The sequence below is a fragment of the Tachypleus tridentatus genome, chromosome 13, assembly GCF_004210375.1.
Source record: "Tachypleus tridentatus isolate NWPU-2018 chromosome 13, ASM421037v1, whole genome shotgun sequence".
Classification (NCBI taxonomy): domain Eukaryota; kingdom Metazoa; phylum Arthropoda; class Merostomata; order Xiphosura; family Limulidae; genus Tachypleus; species Tachypleus tridentatus.
The window spans coordinates 236979109-236999555 of NC_134837.1; the positions used below are offsets into that span (position 1 = coordinate 236979109).

A 20447-nucleotide genomic window follows, 5' to 3' on the forward strand; every position below is an offset into this window, starting at 1 on the left:
TAACATGAAAGTTTAACAGATTGCAGTGGGCACCATACCACATGCATTTTATTTGTTACGTTTATTATAAATTTTATTATTTTTGTCATCATGTATTGGTTTCATTATACTTACGAAAGTCTTTACTTAACATCGTATTTATGTGCCCAAAATACCAGAATTGGCTCTTAAAACTTACGTTTTCCTTAACTGAATTCATGCATCGCAACACTCAATTTGCAGCCCGAAATATTAATTATTAGGCCACACCTGTCATTTTATTTGTCCAGCTATTTTATTATGCTCCTTTGAATTTTGTAACATACATTGCAACATCGCACTGCATCATTTCGATAATTTTCCATTAAATTATTAGATGAGAAACACTCAGTAGATTCAATTTAGTGTCAATTGAAAGTTATTTTTTATCTTATTACTTTAAAATGAGTTTCATCTTGTAGATACGTGTTAAAAATACAAATTTAATTTAACTTACTAGTTCCTAAAGCTGATTATTAGAACTTATCTCACTAAAATAAACCTGTACAGGCATTAATAATAGCTTAAATGTTTAGTAGTCCATACAGTCACCTAAGTCTGATTAAAAATTATTTGTCCTCCACTGGTACAGCGGTAAGTCCGCGGATTTACAACGCTACAATTCAGGGGTTTGATTCCCCTCGGTGGACACAGTATATAACCCAATGTGAATTTGCTAGAAGACACGCACGCACACACATTTATTATTATTAAGCCGTAACTACTGGTTATAATTACCTTAGATTCCATGTTTTGGCTGTTAACTTGCTACAGTCTTCATAAAAATTCTGAGACGGGCTGTAAGTGATGGCAGTAACCAGGATTCGAGTTATTTCCATTTTATGATTTTATGTGACATTGTAAACTATTACTATATCCTGCGCAATGTTTCTAGTAGTATTTCAAAACAAATAACGCTGAGAAACTGCTTTATTCAGCTAAAAAACCAAAGTCTGAATCCAGTTTAGCTGCTGTGTAACACTTTGGAATGTTACCCGAAGAATGAAAAATTGCAATTCCATCTGAAGCGCATCTCGACTGATGAAAGTGTTATGAAGAGACTTGTATCTTTGATTATTTCCAAAGGTGGGCTTAATCCCGTTATAATGGAACATTAAACGTTCTTAATTTTATACTCGTGTATCTCAAGACGGCTGGTATTACTATTAAATATTTTATTAAAATAAAGTAGAGAACAATCTCTCGACCTTTTTGGGTCATTTTTAGGTGGGTTTTTCGTCATCACGAATTTTATATTCGGAGCAGTGTTCTATAATTATTTATTAATTTTCATATTTAGTAATTGAAAAATATTCTGGAACCATAAAAACCCTTCGATTTTATTGTATGTATTTAATTTTGACTATTTGCGCAAATCTACACAAGGACTACCTGTACTAGCCATCCGTTATTTTTATCTAGTAGAATAGCGTGAAAGAAGCTCATCGACAGCATCCAATGCCAACTTTTGAGTAACACTTTAACTAAAGATAGTATTTAACCATAACTTACATGTAACGTACTCGTGACCCAAAGCATGTGTATGTTTTCTTATAGCAAAGCCAAATCGGGCTATCTGCTGAGTCCAGTAAGGGGAATCGAACCCCTGATTTTAGCGTTGTAAATCCGTAGACTTACGAAAATACACACATTTGTCAATAATTTGTGTGAAAGACAATCAGTCCATCGAACCATATCAGCTTCAAGAATATGGAGTTGTTAGATAATGTAATAATGAAATGAAACAGTTGTTAGATAATGTAATAATGAAATGAAACAGTTGTTAGATAATGTAATAATGAAATGAAACAGTTGTTAGATAATGTAATAATGAAATGAAACAGTTGTTAAATAATGTAATAATGAAATGAAACAGTTGTTAAATAATGTAATAATGAAATGAAACAGTTGTTAAATAATGTAATAATGAAATGAAACAGTTGTTAAATAATGTAATAATGAAATGAAACAGTTGTTAGATAATGTAATAATGAAATGAAACAGTTGTTAAATAATGTAATAATGAAATGAAACAGTTGTTAAATAATGTAATAATGAAATGAAACAGTTGTTAAGTAATGTAATAATGAAATGAAACAGTTGTTAGATAATGTAATAGTGAAATGAAACAGTTGTTAGATAATGTAATAGTGAAATGAAACAGTTGTTAGATAATGTAATAGTGAAATGAAACAGTTGTTAAATAATGTAATAATGAAATGAAACAGTTGTTAAATAATGTAATAATGAAATGAAACAAATTGGAAACATTTTTTTGGGAGGATGAGCAACACTAAGATCACAAATCTTCATTATTTATGAAGTAATTTTTCCCGTTTCATCTTATTTTAATTTATTGTTTCGCCTTTATTTTTAAGCAAAATATATAATTATAGTAAATGTTTAAAGATTCATTAGAATAAAACGAATTAAGCTTCACCTAATTATCATACAAAACGCAAGAGTGTCTCGTCAACGTTAAGTTTCGAACCAAAACACTTTCAGTTGATCGGTCTGCGGAAATAATGTTTCGTTAATCAGGTTTCCACATTAAGTTAATGATTGTTGTCTAAAGTAATTTTTATTTTGTGACAAAATATTAACATTAATATTTAAAGCTAGTTTCTCAGAAGTGTATGACTAACTCATCTAGGCATAGTTGTTTTCTCACGCGCAGCTCTTTTATGTTTGTCGTTATAAATCCAAATCTCTTGTTTCAGTGTTTCCAGTTTTATTGTATAATAAATAACTGATTCTCAAATTTCTGCTCCTCCATCATAAAAGTAAATTTCAAATTCATTCCCTGTTTTTATTTTAAATAATTGTAGTTTAGACTTAAGTTCTTTGTTATAATTCAAGGACATCAACTAACATGGTGGCTTGAGTGGTGAAGAAGGGGGTCGCTATTTTGTTTCGAAACACTTGCAAAGCAACAGTGCTTAGAAATTTGCGGTACATAAAGCGTTGCGCACAAAGAATAAGTTACATTACTTAGTTTTAATATTTTGATATGACGTTAGTTACTCTAATGTTAATAAATTACAAATTCTTCAAATATAAAACATTTTAAACATTTAGATGCATGACAAATATATTTTAACGTAAATATACACACTTAAATAGATGTTTAGTGCGTTACATTACAACGATTTTGAATAGGCAAATCGGGCCCGGCATGGCCAGGTGGTTAAGGCGATCGACTCATAATCCGAGGGTCGCGGGTTCGAATCCCCGTCACATCACGACATGCCCTCCATTTCACCCATTTCGGCGTTATAATGTGGCAGTCAGTCCCACTATTCGTTGATAAGAGTAGCCCAAGAGTTGGCGGTAGGTGATGACTAGCTGCCATCCCTCTAAGCTTACACTGTTAAATTAAGGACGGCTAGCGCAGATAGCCCTCGTGTAGTTTTTCGCGAGATTAAACAAACAATATGCAGATCATCAAGCCATGTAAAACTATAACCGATATTATAGAGCGATGGGGTGGAATGTACCAGAACAAAATATTGACATTGCTTGCGGTTACATGAGTTGTACGCGAAAAGAAACTGACCTCTTTTGAGAAGGAAGGGTATATTAGCAAAATGTTGCTACACTCAGATCATAAAGATATGTTAAGATCGGGAATTTAGAAATTTCTTTATGGGGAGATTCCTTGCCTCGCACTTAATGGCATTTAAAAAAATAAAGTAATATGAATGAACTTGGAGCACCTCAGAACCATTCAGAAAAGTACCTGCGACAAGTTGCACCACTAACTTATGGTGAGATTCTACAAACACAAATATCAGTGGCAAAAGCCTTCTATACTCTGAGCAATAAAATTAAAAAGGAATTTCCACTGGGGAAACGACACAAATACACAAGATATTTTGTTCAACCGTCGCATACCTCACGCACCAGGAGAATGAATCTGGTACTAGTGCTAATCCATATAATAAACAATCAAATCACCAGAGAAAGGCCTGTGGGCTTCTGTGCAATTGAATATTTGAAGTGACCGCTGGAAAACCTTCCTGATATACAAGATAACTTATGGCAGCACGTAGGGATGAAGATGGTACTTTAGATACTAGAAACCTACGACGGAATCTTTTGAAATGGATATTACACTACAGGGCTATTGCTGAAATGGATGGTCCTCAAATAGAACATGATCGCACGTGGCAACATGTAATTACGTAGCGAACTTTCAAAATCGATTCGTAAAACGTAACTAACACTGATATAAACCAAAGATAAAGATATTTTGGGCAGAGAAAGTGGTAAAACGACAATAGTATTTTTTATTCCACAATATATCTTATCCGATGTACTTGCATTCTTCCCAAATCGCAAATCTTCCTTTGTTAGAAATAGCAAAGGTGCAGTGGGAGACGCGTGCACTACCCAGTGGGGAGGTACCAGACCTTTGCATAATAAAGATATTAAGGTTCAAAAACTGGTTTTACACAGACAAAGAACAGTTTAAAACTAACTAGTGCTGATGACGTAAATTGTTCTTTGTTTTTTCGAATTAAGCACAAAGCTACACAATCGGCTATCTGTGCTCTGCCTACCACGGGTATCGAAACCCGGTTTTCAGTGTTGGAAATCCGCAGCCATACCGCTGAGCCACTGGGGGACGATGTCGTAAATAGATACCAGTATTGTAAGTGATAAACAACTCGATGGGTTTGTAAAACGATTGTATTATTTTTCACAAATATTTTACGTATTTAAAAATGGTTAAGACAACACAATAATTGAAGATAAAAGTGCTTAGAAGCTGCATGATCTATAAGATTTGCTACTGCGTACATGTGTGTTGAACAATCCATAAAACTAGTGAAGATGTGAACTATAATAAGCATATGTATGTATAAAGAGGTACAGAACAACTTATAAAGTACAAGATGCGCGTACACAAAACAGCTAATACAAGTACTACAGAATACTCAAAATGCATGAGAAACAAGCAAATGATAAACGACAGTCTGTCTCTGCCAAATTAGGTAACAATCTGAAGGCTTATCTCCCTTCTTAGTCAACAGTCATAAAATTATGTAGTATATTTGTTTGACATAAACTTGATTTACGAATGTATGTAAGAGAACAAAGCTGAGAAAACAATTATCTCTGGCTTCAAAAATAATGGATGAACATGTACGCGTATCTCCCAGTTTCTTTTTCAATCAGCTCTAACAGCTGCTCAGAATGTGAAATCGAAGCATTCATGGTAAATGTAATCGTCAGTTCTTGTATCGTTTAATGGTAATAAGTAAACGTGTATTCATAAGAACATGCCATCTGCTTATCGGAAGCGACAAGTACAACGTGTATAGATCCAGTCAATTAGTTGTTTTCCTCGATAACAAAGATAGTTTAGTACTCATTTTAATGCAAACATATTGTTGGTACTATCATAGCACAGAGAATAAAATTGGCAACCTGGTGGTCATAATTACTCAGACTTAAGCGTTGAGTTCAACTGATGTCTTTCAACTGAAGTCACGAGTTTGTTTACTTATTCGGTCTTTAATAAGGGTAAGCAGTAGTCCAGAATTACGTCTCGAGTTTACTGAGCTAAAGAGAGCTACGGGAGCGCCATAATAGAACAGTGATCAGAACTAAAACCAAGAGGATAACGAACTGCGTGCTGTGACTTCCAAAATGTTGGCAGGTAGTTTGACGACTACAACAATAGCTCAGTTCTCCGACCAACAGGAAGTTACAGTTCATGAATCAAGCATGCTACTCTACTTTTCACTCTGAAGGTTTACACAAGCAAAGATATGTTTCTATTTGCCATGAAATACAATCTCTTTAGTTACTTGTCTCACAACTTACATAATAGCAACTCGAGAATGGTGTGTTTTAAAGCCTAATTTGAATACGTGTAAAAGCACTTAAACTGGAAATTAAGTCTTTCTTTAAAAACAAGTGTAAACAATCCTACACTACACGTGCACAAGAAGGACGGAGACTAGAACTCTAACATAAAAAAAAATATTTGTTTTGAGTTGAGCACAAAGCTAATTATTGGACTGTGTTCTGCTTACCACGAGTATTGAAACCTGGTTTCTAGTAGTTGGAGTTCGCAAACATACCATTGTGCCAGTGGGAGGTAATATAAAAAGGCATGTTGTCCTAATTAATACGTTTTAGGTATTATTTTTTAATTTTATAGTCGTTAAATTTCTTATTGATAGACCAAATTTTTTTATCAAATTAGGCATGTATACTACAAACCGGAAACACCAATTATTTTGATGGAAAATAACGGTAATTGATAGCAAGATATATAATTATAATAAAGGTTTAAAGATTAGTTCATAAAATTTGGCAAACATATGTTTATTTATTTTTCTGTTAATGTTTTAACTAGAAAATTATTTTAAATAACCGGAAATGACAACATTTCGTATTCATACGTGTCATGAACAGTACAAAGGCACTCTGGCGGAAAACATTAAATTTTAATAACTATAAACAGTTTGAAGATGTTCTACTTAAAATGCTCACAAAATTAATGAACGATGTTTTATCTTGTAGAAAGCTACTAAAGAAAATATTGGAAAAAATGTTATAAACATGCTTGTTTGAAAGTTTTTTCTTTTGCGATAATTAATGTTCAGTTTGCATTGTATTTACAGGTGGTGAAATAAATTACACTCCAAAGTTACAGTCCGACAATTTTCTTTTGTTTTTGTGAAATAAATATTGTTGTTTTCTATAAAATAACTCAGTAAGAATAAAATAGTAATCTTTCCAAAAACATGTGTACTTATTCATACGAGATCATAACAATCTAAATACACAGTAAAAAAATCGGTTTCTTCTTAGTGTTATTAGTCATGTACGAAAACCTACGGAGTAAGCCATCTTCATAGGTTAATGACTTCAATCACATTAATCAATACTACCGAACAAAGAACCAGCTGCACTGCATAGGAAATGTGCAGTTTTATTAATATGAGAAGAAATGATAACAACATAGCCTCTCAATAGTACAAAATAAACATGTCATATTTTTAAATAACACTTATTAAAAATCATGTTTTGAACTTGTTTGAGTTATAAACCACGATACCAAACCGGTGAAACTGTTACGGATTTCGTATATCAGGTATAAAAATAAAATTTAAATCTATCTTTTTCTCTCGAAAATTTGAGTTTTTTACAATGTTGCATTGGAGGCCGTTAGTGATAGACTGTAGAAAAAGGCAGTTAATTGACAACAATCCTTGCCAATTTTTGGACTGCTCTTGTCAGACCAAAAAGTGGGATTTGACGGTCACTCCTATGTTCCCAGCGTCAAAGAGCGGACCACGATTTTATTTTAGCAGTAGAAAACGCGACTCACGTGACCTCAGCTTCAAATAAACTGAGACCATGCTTGGCCTTGTCTCGAAAAATCTAAGTTTATTTCCAACCCTAAACTTGAACGTATATATGAACACGTCCAACTTCAAATAATGTGCTAAACTTCTCTTAAATTCCAAAAAAGTACTTGATAGCGAAAAGTATGCTTTTGACGCTGCTAAGCTGTGCCACTAATTTTATTATTTCAAACCGTTACAAGAAAGATTTATTTTGATTTCAGAAGAGTCGTATTCAATGTCAAAACTTGTACAGCGGGAGTACAAAATGTATTCTCCAGCTTTGATAATCTCTTCATTTGTGATGGTTTTCCATTTACTTAACTGCAAGTGTTCCTACTTAGTTACTTATTTAGATTATATTAAATACAACACAAAGAGCTACCGTTAGCAAGAGCAAACGTAAGCTAATTGTTACTAAGGCCGAGATAATCCAACAAGCCTGAGTTTCCAGAATTATCGTAGCATTGGTAAAGATAAAAGTCATATGATATCTTAAGGTTATCAAAGGTAAAATATTCAGAACAAGCCATATTTTATAGGTAAATGGCTTAAATTTTGCTTGAAGTGGAAAATATGCAAGTTGAGTGACCGCAATGAGCAAGTTTACATTACCAGAGAAAAGTCGGTTATAACCAAATTGCATCTGGCACTATTACCATGGAAACGAAACAAATCTGTTTTTTAAAAGAAATCACAGGATATTGATTTAAATAAGTTACTCAAGACCTTAATATTTTGCTTAAGTTATAACCTAAAGCTGAAACGATTCAAAATCAACTAAATGTGTGTGTCGCGTTTTTCCAGAAATTTATCTTGTTTTTTTTTTTTTAATTTCGCACAAAGCTACTCGAGGGCTATCTGTGCTAGCCGTCCCTAATTTAGCAGTGTAAGACGAGAGGGAAGGCAGCTAGTCATCACCACCCACCGCCATCTCTTGGGCTACTCTTTTACCAACGAATACTCAGATTACGAGTCGCATGCCTTAACACGCTTAGCCATGTCAGGCCGTCATTTTATAAGTTAAAAACTACAATTCATCTTGTCATTAAAGATAGTAGCTGGCAATAAAACAAAGATGAGCTACTAAAATATCTACCATCACTGTGGAATTTTTTAGCAATTTAACGTATTCAAAACACCCTGTAGTGCAAGATTATTTCATCAACAGCGTTAACATTTAAGTTACAATTGACGACAGAGATCAGGTTAGTCGAACTATGGCGAGACGACCTTTATCGAATTTATCATAAATGTTAGTTAAAGGTAATCAATTGATAAACATTTTTCATTGTTAACACTTTGCAACATTTCACTATGCAACTCAGCTAGTTTGTGCTTCATTTAAAAGAAAAATACATTAACACTTATTTCGTGTTCCACATTTCTCTTAACAAGTGAACATATACTTTGACAATAATTTGCTGGAAGAGAATAACATGTTAACAATTAAACTTTATACTATAACTAAAATTTTAAAATCACTACGTTAAATTATACAAGTTCTGTGGGCAGAGTACAGTACTTAACTACAAAACAACAAGCTTTTCTAACTTGAATTTCCACCAATGCAATCTTCGAGAATAACGGAGTTTAATATAAGAAATTGGTGGATTATTATTTACAACAGAGATAACATATGTGTTATAAATTTCAGAATATACGTTTCAGATTGTCTACACTTTCAACTGATTTTGAAAGTTTCATACTATGTTTAATATCTTAAACTGCAGAGTCATAGCAGCTAGTTAAAGTATACTACAAATCAGGCTTTGTCACAAATCTTATTTATATTATTCAATCGCTTTTAAATATTAATCATATATAAATGTCATTGCTTTCTTATAGGCTTAGTGTTAACACCCGCTATGCCGAAAAGTTCTTATTTTTCCTTCCTTTCTCCCACAATAATTATATGTGTATAGAATGCGAAGTATTCGTTTAAAGAAGTATTTAAAGATCCTTATAACTGGTACACTCCATCAAAATAATTGTAGTTACTTTCATTCTTTTGTTTTTGCTCGCATTTATTTCCTGATTTTAAACAATAAGTTATAAAATTATTTTTTATGTAACACTTGAATAAGTGGATTTGTAATTTGTCGCTTAAGTTTAAATTACTCTACTCTGAGAGTCTCCCGGAGTTAAACGCTAAAATCAAGGGTTCGATTCCCTTCGGTGAACGCAGCAGATAGCCCATAGTGGCTTTGCTGTAAGGAAACACACATACACCGCTATTCTAATAGGTTTCATTTTGCTCTCCATATAAATAAGTTATTATATTAGAACGTATCCTTTACAGTAGCGCACTGCTATTTTAGCCCAGATCAGCGCAATAATGAAGATAAATATTTTGTTTCGTACATTTCGAATTACACAATCCATTAGTGAAAATGATAGTTGTAAGTATTTTGTGAGGTATTAAAAACAAAATAAAATGTGATATATGTGTGTTTTCTTATAACAAAGCCACATCGGGCTATTTGCTGAGCCCACCGAGGGGACTCGAACCCCTGATTTTAGCGTTGTAAATCCGTGGACATTCTGCTGTACTAGCGGGGGGGGGGGCTCTATGTGTGAGTGAGTTTATATGTACACACACACGATGGCATGGGTATAAGTGACAGGAAGCTGTTTGGTAAATTTGCTCATTTTTATACGGATGTCTTCTGCGCTTGTTGCGCTAATCGTATCTAATTTTAAACTCATAATATAAAGAAAAGGAAGGCATCTAACCAAAAGAACTCATCGCGAACTCTTTGACAACTCTAATCGAATAGCATGATATTACCGTCACACTTGTAACGAAAACACGGTCCCAAAATGTGGAGCGCGATTTTTTGTGGCAGTGGGACGTGAACCATAGTTATTCAAGTCCGCAGTTCGGCCATTCCCATGAACAATTAAAAATATTAATTTACTCTTCAAACTTGAATATCTTACATCAAACTTACAAAAACAGCTGTAGAAGAGGTTTATGTATAATCCGAAACGTCCAAAATAAAAGTTAAAAAAAATTATAATTTGTGTGATTAAATGTTTTATTTAATCTATGTGGATTGTGAATAGTTTTAATACAATAAACAATGTATCCCGTTTATTTTGTTGGCCCTCCCTTGTCAGATACCTTCTTACTAGAGCACTGCTTATCTTTCCAGCATTGCGGTTTGTACCCTAGTTTTAATAGTAGTTTCTTTATGTATAACACTTGTTTTTACGGCTGTTATCTGTAACATATTTAAGCATTATGATATCTAAACACTTTTAGTGGTAATATCAAACTAACATTCATGCTCAATTACGAGTTTAATCATTTGTATTCATAACTCTATCAAAGTATTTTGCGCTCTTTAATTTTCATCTACTGTTACTTAGAATTTCAAGTGTTGTATGTTTTCAAGTGAAATAAAATTCAACTTAGCCTAATAGCGTGTTTTCACAAATCTAAATAATTACCGAACAACATCAAGACGGGGTAAATCTACCATAAATTCCTAGCCCTGAATATAAATTTGATTTAATGTTTTATTGCATGTGAAGTATTGGAAGGAAGCAAATCAGAGTTGGTAGCATTGTAAATCATAAAGCTAAGTATATGTACTGGAAATAACTATTGCATACAATCCCACTATTCGTTGGTAAAAGAGTAGCTCGAGAATTGGCGGTAGGTGTTGATGACTAGCTGCCTTCCTCTAGTCTTACACTGCTAAATTAGGGACGGCTAGCACAGATAGCCCTCGAGTAGCTTTGTGCGAAATTCAAAACAAACTATTGCATAGCAGTTTTTATAATATTCTTTATATTGTTAGGCACTGACAGAGTTCTTAAGATCACACGAAGTATTCCATTTTTTAAATTTAGCTTCAATTTTATGATTATGGCAAATATTTATTTTTACCAAAAGATAGCTATTTAAGCGAATCGTGGCTTGTTTTTGTCTTTTATAAAGTGCAGTGGCATTTAGTGAAAGAAATGTGTATTATATAAATAGCGCAATTTTGAGATGTCATAATTAATTAACCTTAAAAAGTTTACATATGTTTTCTTGCACTGGGTATTTATGGTCAGAAACCGAAGCAACATACTACTTTCTCTTTGTTTTTATATTTTCCCATAATACGACGGTATTCTTTCAATTATTAACATGGGTGTAGCAAGATGTGCTAGCCTAAACTAATTACTCAACTACTATGTTACGTTCATAGGTACAGTTATTCTACTTTTAAGTTCTCTAACCGCATTGAGCTAACATAAAGTGGATAGTGTTTATGCAACCGTGATAAGTTGCTAATTTTAACTTGTTTTCTTTGTATTGCAAAAACTATGTTTATTGTACCTCTATTACTGAACTATACAGGCCTCTTTTCAAAAAGTTTAACAATCAAGATATAGTTGATTATCACTCGCTCAAGGCCCGGCATGGCCAGGTGGTTAAGGCACTGGACTCGTAATCTGAGGGTTGCGAGATCGAATCCCCGTCACACCAAAAATGTTCCCCCTTTCAGCCGTGGGGGCGTTATAATGTGACGGTCAATCCCCCTGTTCGTTGGTGAAAGAGTAGTCCAAGAGGTGATGGTGAGAGATGGTGACATGTAGTTGTAATTTCTTCTGATCTTACACTGCTAAATTAGGGACAGCTAGCGCAGATAGCCCTCGTGTAGCTTTGCGCGAAATTCAAAACAAACCAAACCACTCGTCTCGGTTGTAACCTTCATTGCCGCTGCGTATGACCTTGTCTCGAAAGCAAAAAGTATATAGACGAATAATTTAAATTTCTCGTTCAAAGCAAGCGAATTTTAATGTGATAAAAACAATTATTTTGCGTGGTTATAAAACAAATATAAGACCTATGGCTGTATAAAGGATGCTGGAAACAACTATAAAAGAAATGCTTGTATGATTAATCAGATTCTATATAACGGTAATTGTTTAGGTAGATATAAATAAAAACTGTTCTTATAATGAATTCATCAGTCTCTGCGACATACGAAATTTATTATGTATATAATATCGGTTAGTTGATCCTCACAGCAACAGAAATTAATTTATAACTAAAACGACGTTTCGTGGCTGTGAAGTTGATTCATTGATGTTGCTTGTTGGAAAATATTTTCCTACATTTTTCCATAATTCATTTACCATCATAAATAATTTGACGTTCTAATGCATTATATCACGTAGAATATAGAACTCTATAGATATTAATAACTTTTGTATTTTTATTTGAAATAGTGAATAATAAGTTCAATATTAATCGTGGAAGTTATGAAATTATAGAAAACAGTTCTGATAATTAAACACGTATATGATGGATATAAACAATTCTGAATTTTAAAAACAGGTTTATTTAAATGTGGTGTGCAAAGTTTATTATTAATGCACAGAACTTGTTGTAGATCAGAAAGAATTTTATTTCGTAAGTCGAGCAGGTGATTCTTATTGAAAACAATTTCGTATATTCAACATTTACTACAAATAGACAATCCTGATGGACCAGAAGGTGTCAAGCGGTGACACCAAACAAACCGAGGAAAGCACTATAGAAAAAGGAATAAGGGATTCTACAATACCTGAAGCATGTGATGCAAAGACTTTGAATGGAAAATTCAAATCGAAATCAGCAGTTTCAGACAAAGATGCCAATTTACAACCGAAAGCCATAGATGATTACACACACGCTCAAGAAAAGAAAACCTTAAGCACAAGCGATAAGAAAGAGGACTTTTTTCAAACAAATTCCACTCAAGCAAAAAGCGATTCCACTGTCAAAAATAATTCAGAGACGGAAATCTCAAAAAGTGATGATAAACAGCCAAGATCAACGGCTTCTCCTGAAGATCTAGGAAACAAAATATCTCATATTCAAAAGGATGGAAGTTTTATTGTAAAACCTACGCAGGAAGATAACAGAAGGGAGTCGATGGATGATTCACAAAATGTAAAAAATGAAAGTACTATTAAAGAAAAAGATGCTTATTTGTCGGAAAAGTTTTTAGATAAAACAGTGGCCAAAGATGGTGCACTCGCGGATTCCGCCCAGCTCAATGGAAAGGTGCCTTGTGATGATACGTTAAAAAAAATCGATAACTCAAGTCTTTTGTCTGAAGCAGTAAAAAAAGATGAAACGAATATAAATTCTTTTGAAGCAAATTTACCAGAAAAAGCCAAACTCGCTCAGGATTCCGAAAAGCAGGAAATAGATCATGGCGTGAGCAATAACGAAGTCACGTCAAAAAATGGAGTTGAACTTAAACAAATAATAGACCCCGACTACAACTATATCGAAGCAAAAGTTAAACTCGATTACATGACTACAGAGCGTTCTGAAAAAGAACTAGAAGTATCAAAACTAATTTCAGATCAGAACAGAATGGAAGACGATCGTGATATTTCAACACATCAGCTTGCCTCCGAAATAACTAGCTCTATCGTTTCACAAGCGAAACTTACTGTAAGTGAATCCGATGGCATTTTCGATGACAAAATCATAAAGGAATCTGTAGATGCGAGTACGGATTTGAAGAAGAAATCAGACCTAAAAGATTCTCAAATGCATACGGAGCCCAGTAGCCATCAAATAAAATGTGAAAAAGCCCAAGAAAATAATAGAAACAAAGAAATTCGAGAAAAAGAAAGTCACATAGTTTTTGAAAAAAGTAAGGAAACCGTACAACTAGAAAAAGACACAAACATAGATTTTACAAATCCAAAGGAAATTAAGTTGGAGGAAAAAGAGGACACTAAAAAAGATGAAAATACTTCTTTATCGGTAGACCCAAATTTGGAAGATCACTATAGTGTATCTGAGCAGATGGTTGAAGATAGTTTCAAGAACCAATACAAGAAGGACAAGGACATAGTTGAACAAGCTATTCCTACGGAAATAAACGCTAAAGAGAAGCTACTCAAACTAGAACCAGAAAACTCAAAATTATTTGAGAATGGACATTTTACTCTCCAACAGAAAGAGCCTTTAAAAGAATTAAAATCAGAACTATATGAAGAACAACAATTAAAAGAGAAAGTTACTCCAGAAGACGTAGCTGATAAAATTGTTGGAGCTGTTACAGAGGGAAGCAAATTAGGAAAAAACGAATTATTAGCATCTGAAAAAGTCACTCAAGAGCAAACCGAGTCAGAAACAGATGATTTGTTATCGAAGGATTTAAATGTTAAAATAAAAAATGATTTATCTGCCAAAGAAAAGGAAGTTTCTCCCACGGAAATGAAATTAGAAATAGAAGAACAAGCTGAAAAAAAAGTGGGTTTATTGGAGATCAAAGTAGGTAGTGAGAAGACACAATTAACAGAGAAAGTAGTTTCTGAACTGGAGGCAAACCCAAAAGTAAGTGAACAACTCAAAGCAAAGAAAGATTTAGAAGAAACGAACAAAGAAAAAGAACAATCAATACCAGCTGCAAAAGATATCTTAGAGGGAATGGAGGCAGAAAAAACAGAGCAACCAAAAATAGAAGAAAAAGTTACTTCAAGTAAAATAAAACCTGAAAAGAATGAGCAATCAGTGGAAACAAAACAAGAAGAGGTGAAACAAAACTTAGGAATTAAATATACTTTAGGAGAAATTAAGCCAGAAAAAGAATTACAAACAATGGGAATTAAAGTTCTTCCACCCGAAACAAAACAGGAAAAAGATGAAGAACCAACAACAAAGATGAGAGTTACTCCACCTGAAATAAAACCAGAAAAGGAAAAACAACCAATAACAGATATTGAAGTTACTCCATCGGAAACACAACTAGAAAAAGAAAAACAACCAGCAACGGATGTGAAAGTTACTCCAGCAGAAGTGAAGACAGATAAAGAAAAGTTAGTAGCAGAAATTAGTATTTCTCCAGAAAAAACGAAACCAGCTAAAGAAAATGGGCTAACAATAGGCATGACAGTTATACCTGAGATAACTCAACCAGCAAATGAAGTGTTAGAGAACAATATTAGGTTGGAAACACAACCAGCACAGTATGAATTACAAGAAGTGGAGAAAAAGATTATTTCAGTTGAAACCAAACCAATAAAAGAAGAGCTAATAACAGAAATGGAAACTGTTTCACAGGAAACAAAACCTGAAAAGGATAAAACGTCAGTTGCAGAAATAAAATCAGATCAGATCGAGCTGTCGAGAACAGAAAAAGATTTTTCGGAAAAAGTAATGCCAGATAAGAATGAACTTCATTCTCTTGATGAGGAAACTCTTTCGAAAAGACTACTAACAGAAACAAGAACTGACAGTTCAGTAGAACCAAGGCAAGAAATGGATAAACTAACATCGTTAGAAAATACATTTATTATAACAGAGCCAAAATCAGAAAGGGCCCACTCATCTCCACAAGAAAAAGATGATTATTCAATTGAAAAAAAAGCAGTGAATGGTGATTTGCCAGTGATAGAAAAGGAAATTTCTTTTTCCGAACCAAAATTAGAAAAAGGTAAAGTATCAGAAACGGAAACGAAATCTTCATTAGTAAAAACAGAACAAAAAGATGAAGTGTTACAAAAGGAAGAATTTTTATTTGTAGAATCACTACAGGAAAAAGATGACATTCTGCAACAAGAGGAGAAAGTTTTATTAGTGAGAACTAAGCAAGAAAAAGACATACCTCCATCAACTGAAAATCAAGGTACATTTACGAATTCAACATCAGAAAGAGAGCACAAAGATAGTAAAGTTAAAACTAAACCAGAAAATGAAGTTATATCAGTAAAGAAAATCGATCCTCTGGATGTTCTTAAAGAAAAAGATGAGCAAAATCGAGCAGAAGATAAACGTGCAATAGTAAAAACAAAAGAGCAAACAGGTGAACTAGAAACAACAGAGAAAAAAACAATTTTGGTAAACCCCAAATCAGAAAACGACAGCATGAAAATGGCCGAAAAGACTGATTTACCGATGGTAGAAAAGAAAATTAATTTATCAGAAGTGACATTAGAAAAAGAACTGATGAAACCAGAAGAGAAAATAGTTTGTAACAAAATACTACTAGGAAAAGATGAGCTGTTAGAAACAGAAAATAAGCTTAAACCATTGAAATCAAAAGAAGATATAAATAAACTGCTAACAGTAGAAGAGAAAACTGCTCTGGTAGAAACTGAACAACTACAGAACAAATTATCTTTAACAGAGACGGAAACTGCTGTAAATGGACAACCCAAAATACAGGATGAATCGTTAACAGAAGAGAAAACTGCTCTGGTAGAAACTGAACAACTACAGAACAAATTATCTTTAACAGAGACAGAAGAGAAAACTAGCTGTAAATGAACAACTGCCAAAATACAGGATGAATCGTTAACAGAAGAGAAAACTGCTCTGGTAGAAACTGAACAACTACAGAACAAATTATCTTTAACAGAGACGGAAACTGCTGTAAATGGACAACCCAAAATACAGGATGAATCGTTAACAGAAGAGAAAACTGCTCTGGTAGAAACTGAACAACTACAGAACAAATTATCTTTAACAGAGACAAAAACTGCTGTAAATGAACAACCCAAAATACAGGATGAATCGTTAACAGAAGAGAAAACTGCTCTGGTAGAAACTGAGCGACTACAGAACAAATTATCTTTAACAGAGACGGAAACTGCTGTAAATGGACAACCCAAAATACAGGATGAATCGTTAACAGAAGAGAAACTTGTTTTTGTAGACTCAAAAATAGAAAAGAAAGAACTTAAAGATGAAAAGAAAGACACGTTAGAAAAAATACAAGCAAAAAAAGATGATTTAGCAATAGAATCGACAAAACTTACTTTAACGGAACAAAAATTAGAAAAAGAAATACCCCAACATGAAGTCATTCCGGTTGAAACAAAGTTAAGAAAAGACGAGGAAAATGTTATAACAGAAAAGAAACATGATTTAGTGAAAAGCATGCCAGAAGAGACTCAGTTGCCCGTCAAAAAAGAAATAGTGTTTGAAGAGAATATATCTGAAGGTGAATTTATCAAAACAAGAAAAGAGGGTGAAAGAAGTGACCTAATAGTATCTGAAAAAGAAACAATATCGGAAAAAGCTGAAACACCAACAAAAGGGGAAAAGATCAGTTTAACAGAAACGAAACTTAATGTTTCGATAGAACCGAAAGAAGAAGAAAGTGCGAAAATTGTACTAAAACCAGCAGAAAATTCTAAAACGGAATTTCGACACATAGCGGTAGGAATTGAGCCACGTTTCGTTCGAGTTGCAAGCTCCTGTGGAGAAGAAACTGAGATTGAAGAAACTAATGAAACACGGGAAATTGAAATATCCGATGAAATGGTTGAAAGCGATGAACAAGCTGCTACTGCTGGTGCTGGTGGCACTGATGAACAATCCCAAATGCAAATAACAGAATATCAGCACACTACTGCAGAAACCATTAAAACTACTGACAAGGAAGAAGGGGACTTTAAATTAAATACAGATGATAAAGAAAAAAATTCGTTGGCAAAGAAAGAATCTGAAAAAAGCAAAGAAGTTCCTGAAGCTTATTCGAAGGAGAAAATAGAGGAAAACTATGAAGAAACTCCACTGACACATTCTGATTACAAAGTAAAGGAGCACAGTGAAGAGATGTTGCAAACAATAGCAACAAAAAGTACTCAACCATTCGTTTCTGATGCTCAAGCACCTCACTTTGATTTATCCATCACCACTTCGAGTGCTCCAAAGGGAATTCATTCCGAAAGTACAATACCAACAGATATTTCTTCAGACATATCTATGAAAGATAAATTCTTAGTAAAAACTGAAGATCAGTCAGAAGCTACTAGAAATAAAGAAGAACCAACTAAAGATGTATCTAGTGAATCGTTTATTTCTGATGATAAAAGCGCTGACGAGGGTATAGATACAAAGGTCTCTATCTTACCAACTAAAGATGAAAGCGAAAAACATGTGAAAGATAAACCTATTGTTAGTTTAGATGCGAAACAAGTAGAAAGTACACAGGAAAAAATAGAAACAGCTGTGCAAGATGACTTTAAACTGAATGAGGTTGAAGATATTAAACCTGTTGCACAGTTTCTAACTGAAGAAGCTCTTAAAGAAAAAGAAAATGTATCTCAGGGAAATGAAGACGTTCAAACAGCAACAAAATCAGTCGAGAAAGTAGCAGAAGAAAGGATAACTTTACCTGAAGATAAGGATAAGGAGCCCAAAATTAGTTCTGTTAAAGAGGAGGATAAAATTCAAAGTAAAAAACTCGATGAAGTTAAAGGAGTTTTAGATACTGACACAGCAAAACCAAAAGTAGACAAACCTGAAGACAAATCTAACGAGCCATTTGAAGGAGAGACAGCTATATCTAAACCTTTAGAGCAAAAAAAGGAAAGCATTTTTGTGAAAGATCAACAAGAAAATAAATCTCTCAAAGATAATTCAGAATTTGAGAAAGCTAAAACTGAGGGTAGAAAAGTTGTTGAAGACAAAACTGACCTACGTGATATTCTACCTCGTGACTCCACAGTAACACAAGTAAAACAAGATAACCAACAACAGGAAGTTGTTCTGAAAAAGGAACATGAAGCAAAGGATAAGGAGTACGAAGAAATGCAACTTATTAAAGAAGCTAGAGACCACAAAGATAAATCAGATATAGACAAAGTAAAAGATAAGTATATGTTACCAATGCCTGTTGATTCACTGAAAGGTGAAATGCCTAAGGAAGAGACTCAAGTAACAGCTGCTCTTGAAGATAAAGAACTCGTGGCTAAAACTACTGTAAAAAACGAAACTGGCAAAATTGAAGAACCAAAGCACGATGAAAACAATAGAAATATTGACAAAGGAACAGAAAAGCAGGAAGACAAAGAACCGAAACTTGAAGAGAAACATGTACTACAACAAGATATACCCTCAGACATTTCGGATGCTAAAGAAGTGCAACTACAGGATAAAGCGCTGCCAGGGGAAACATCACTTAAAGATACGGAGAAAGTAAAAGAGATCATCAGTGTTGACGAACACAAAGAGGATAAACCGGTAATATCACATAAAAAAGAACAAATTAAGGCAAGTGAAGTGGATATTGCAAAACCTGTTAAAGAAGAATTAACTGTGACGAGTTATAAGGTAAAAGATGAAAAGGATATAATAAATAAAGAACAGCTAACTACGTTGAAGGATAAGGATCTGGTGAAAGAGCCGGAAGAGAAACAGACCCTTCTCGAAGCAAAATACCCTCTGGTTGAAAAGACTGATAATAAGACAAGTTCCATGGACTCGCATATAGCAAACTTAACGACTGAAGAAAAATTAATTTCGATTGAGGACGATAAATCTCTTCAGAAAGAGGTCGTTGGTGAAGTAAAACCAGATTCCACTCCATCTAGCGTTTCATCGCAACTGGCTGAAGATAAAGGTGTTGCAGAAGATATTATAGAGAGAACTTTAAAAGAACCATCTGTATTATCAGAAGATGCACATGTGTCAATAAAAAAGTCAGAGACCGAAGTATTGTCCTCAGACAGTATTGCGACAAAGGAACCAGCCAAGCAACCACTAGAGGATAGCTATTCTCAGATTGATTTAAAGCAAGAGGTGGATGAAAAGCCCTCAAAGAAAGAACATGAAGATATATTAATACATGAATCAGGAATAAAATTACAAAAATCTGAAGACGAGCTAACTCCAAAAGAAACCACGCCAAAAGCTCCTTCAACATCAACAGAACCTTTTATTGATGAACCACTTCCGACTTCACCGACAAAGGAAACTAAAGTTAAAGAACAGCCAAAACAATCCGTAAAGTCGCCCACAAAACCAAAGCCATCCAGAACACCACCAAAGACACTTCCTAGAAAAGGTGGGAAGTCAGTTATCTGTGTTGTTTTAACTGTATTCTTTATCTCATTGTGTTGCCTACGCTTGTTAAGTTGGTTATTACTTTGGATATCTTTACACATCTTATACTAGTTTCAATGTAAGTTTAGTCATTATTTCACGTACATGTACTGCAGTGTAACGTATAAAATGCATGATATTTGAAAACAGTTAACATGGCTGTATTGTTGAATCTTTCTGTGCAATTTTTGTTTGAATTTGAGGTTTACTTATGTTTCTGAACA

General features: G+C 33.8%; 1 protein-coding gene across 1 annotated transcript in view; it reads left to right on the forward strand.

The window, feature by feature from the left end:
• LOC143236487 (uncharacterized) overlaps positions 1 to 20447 on the forward strand; it is a 60747-nt gene that overhangs the window by 10544 nt on the left and 29756 nt on the right. Inside the window, exons 2-3 of the mRNA XM_076474773.1 lie at positions 12862 to 16642; positions 16673 to 20185. Coding sequence (XP_076330888.1) covers positions 12871 to 16642; positions 16673 to 20185 — 7285 coding nt within the window. The 5' untranslated portion in view covers positions 12862 to 12870. The remainder of the gene's footprint in view (positions 1 to 12861; positions 16643 to 16672; positions 20186 to 20447) is intronic.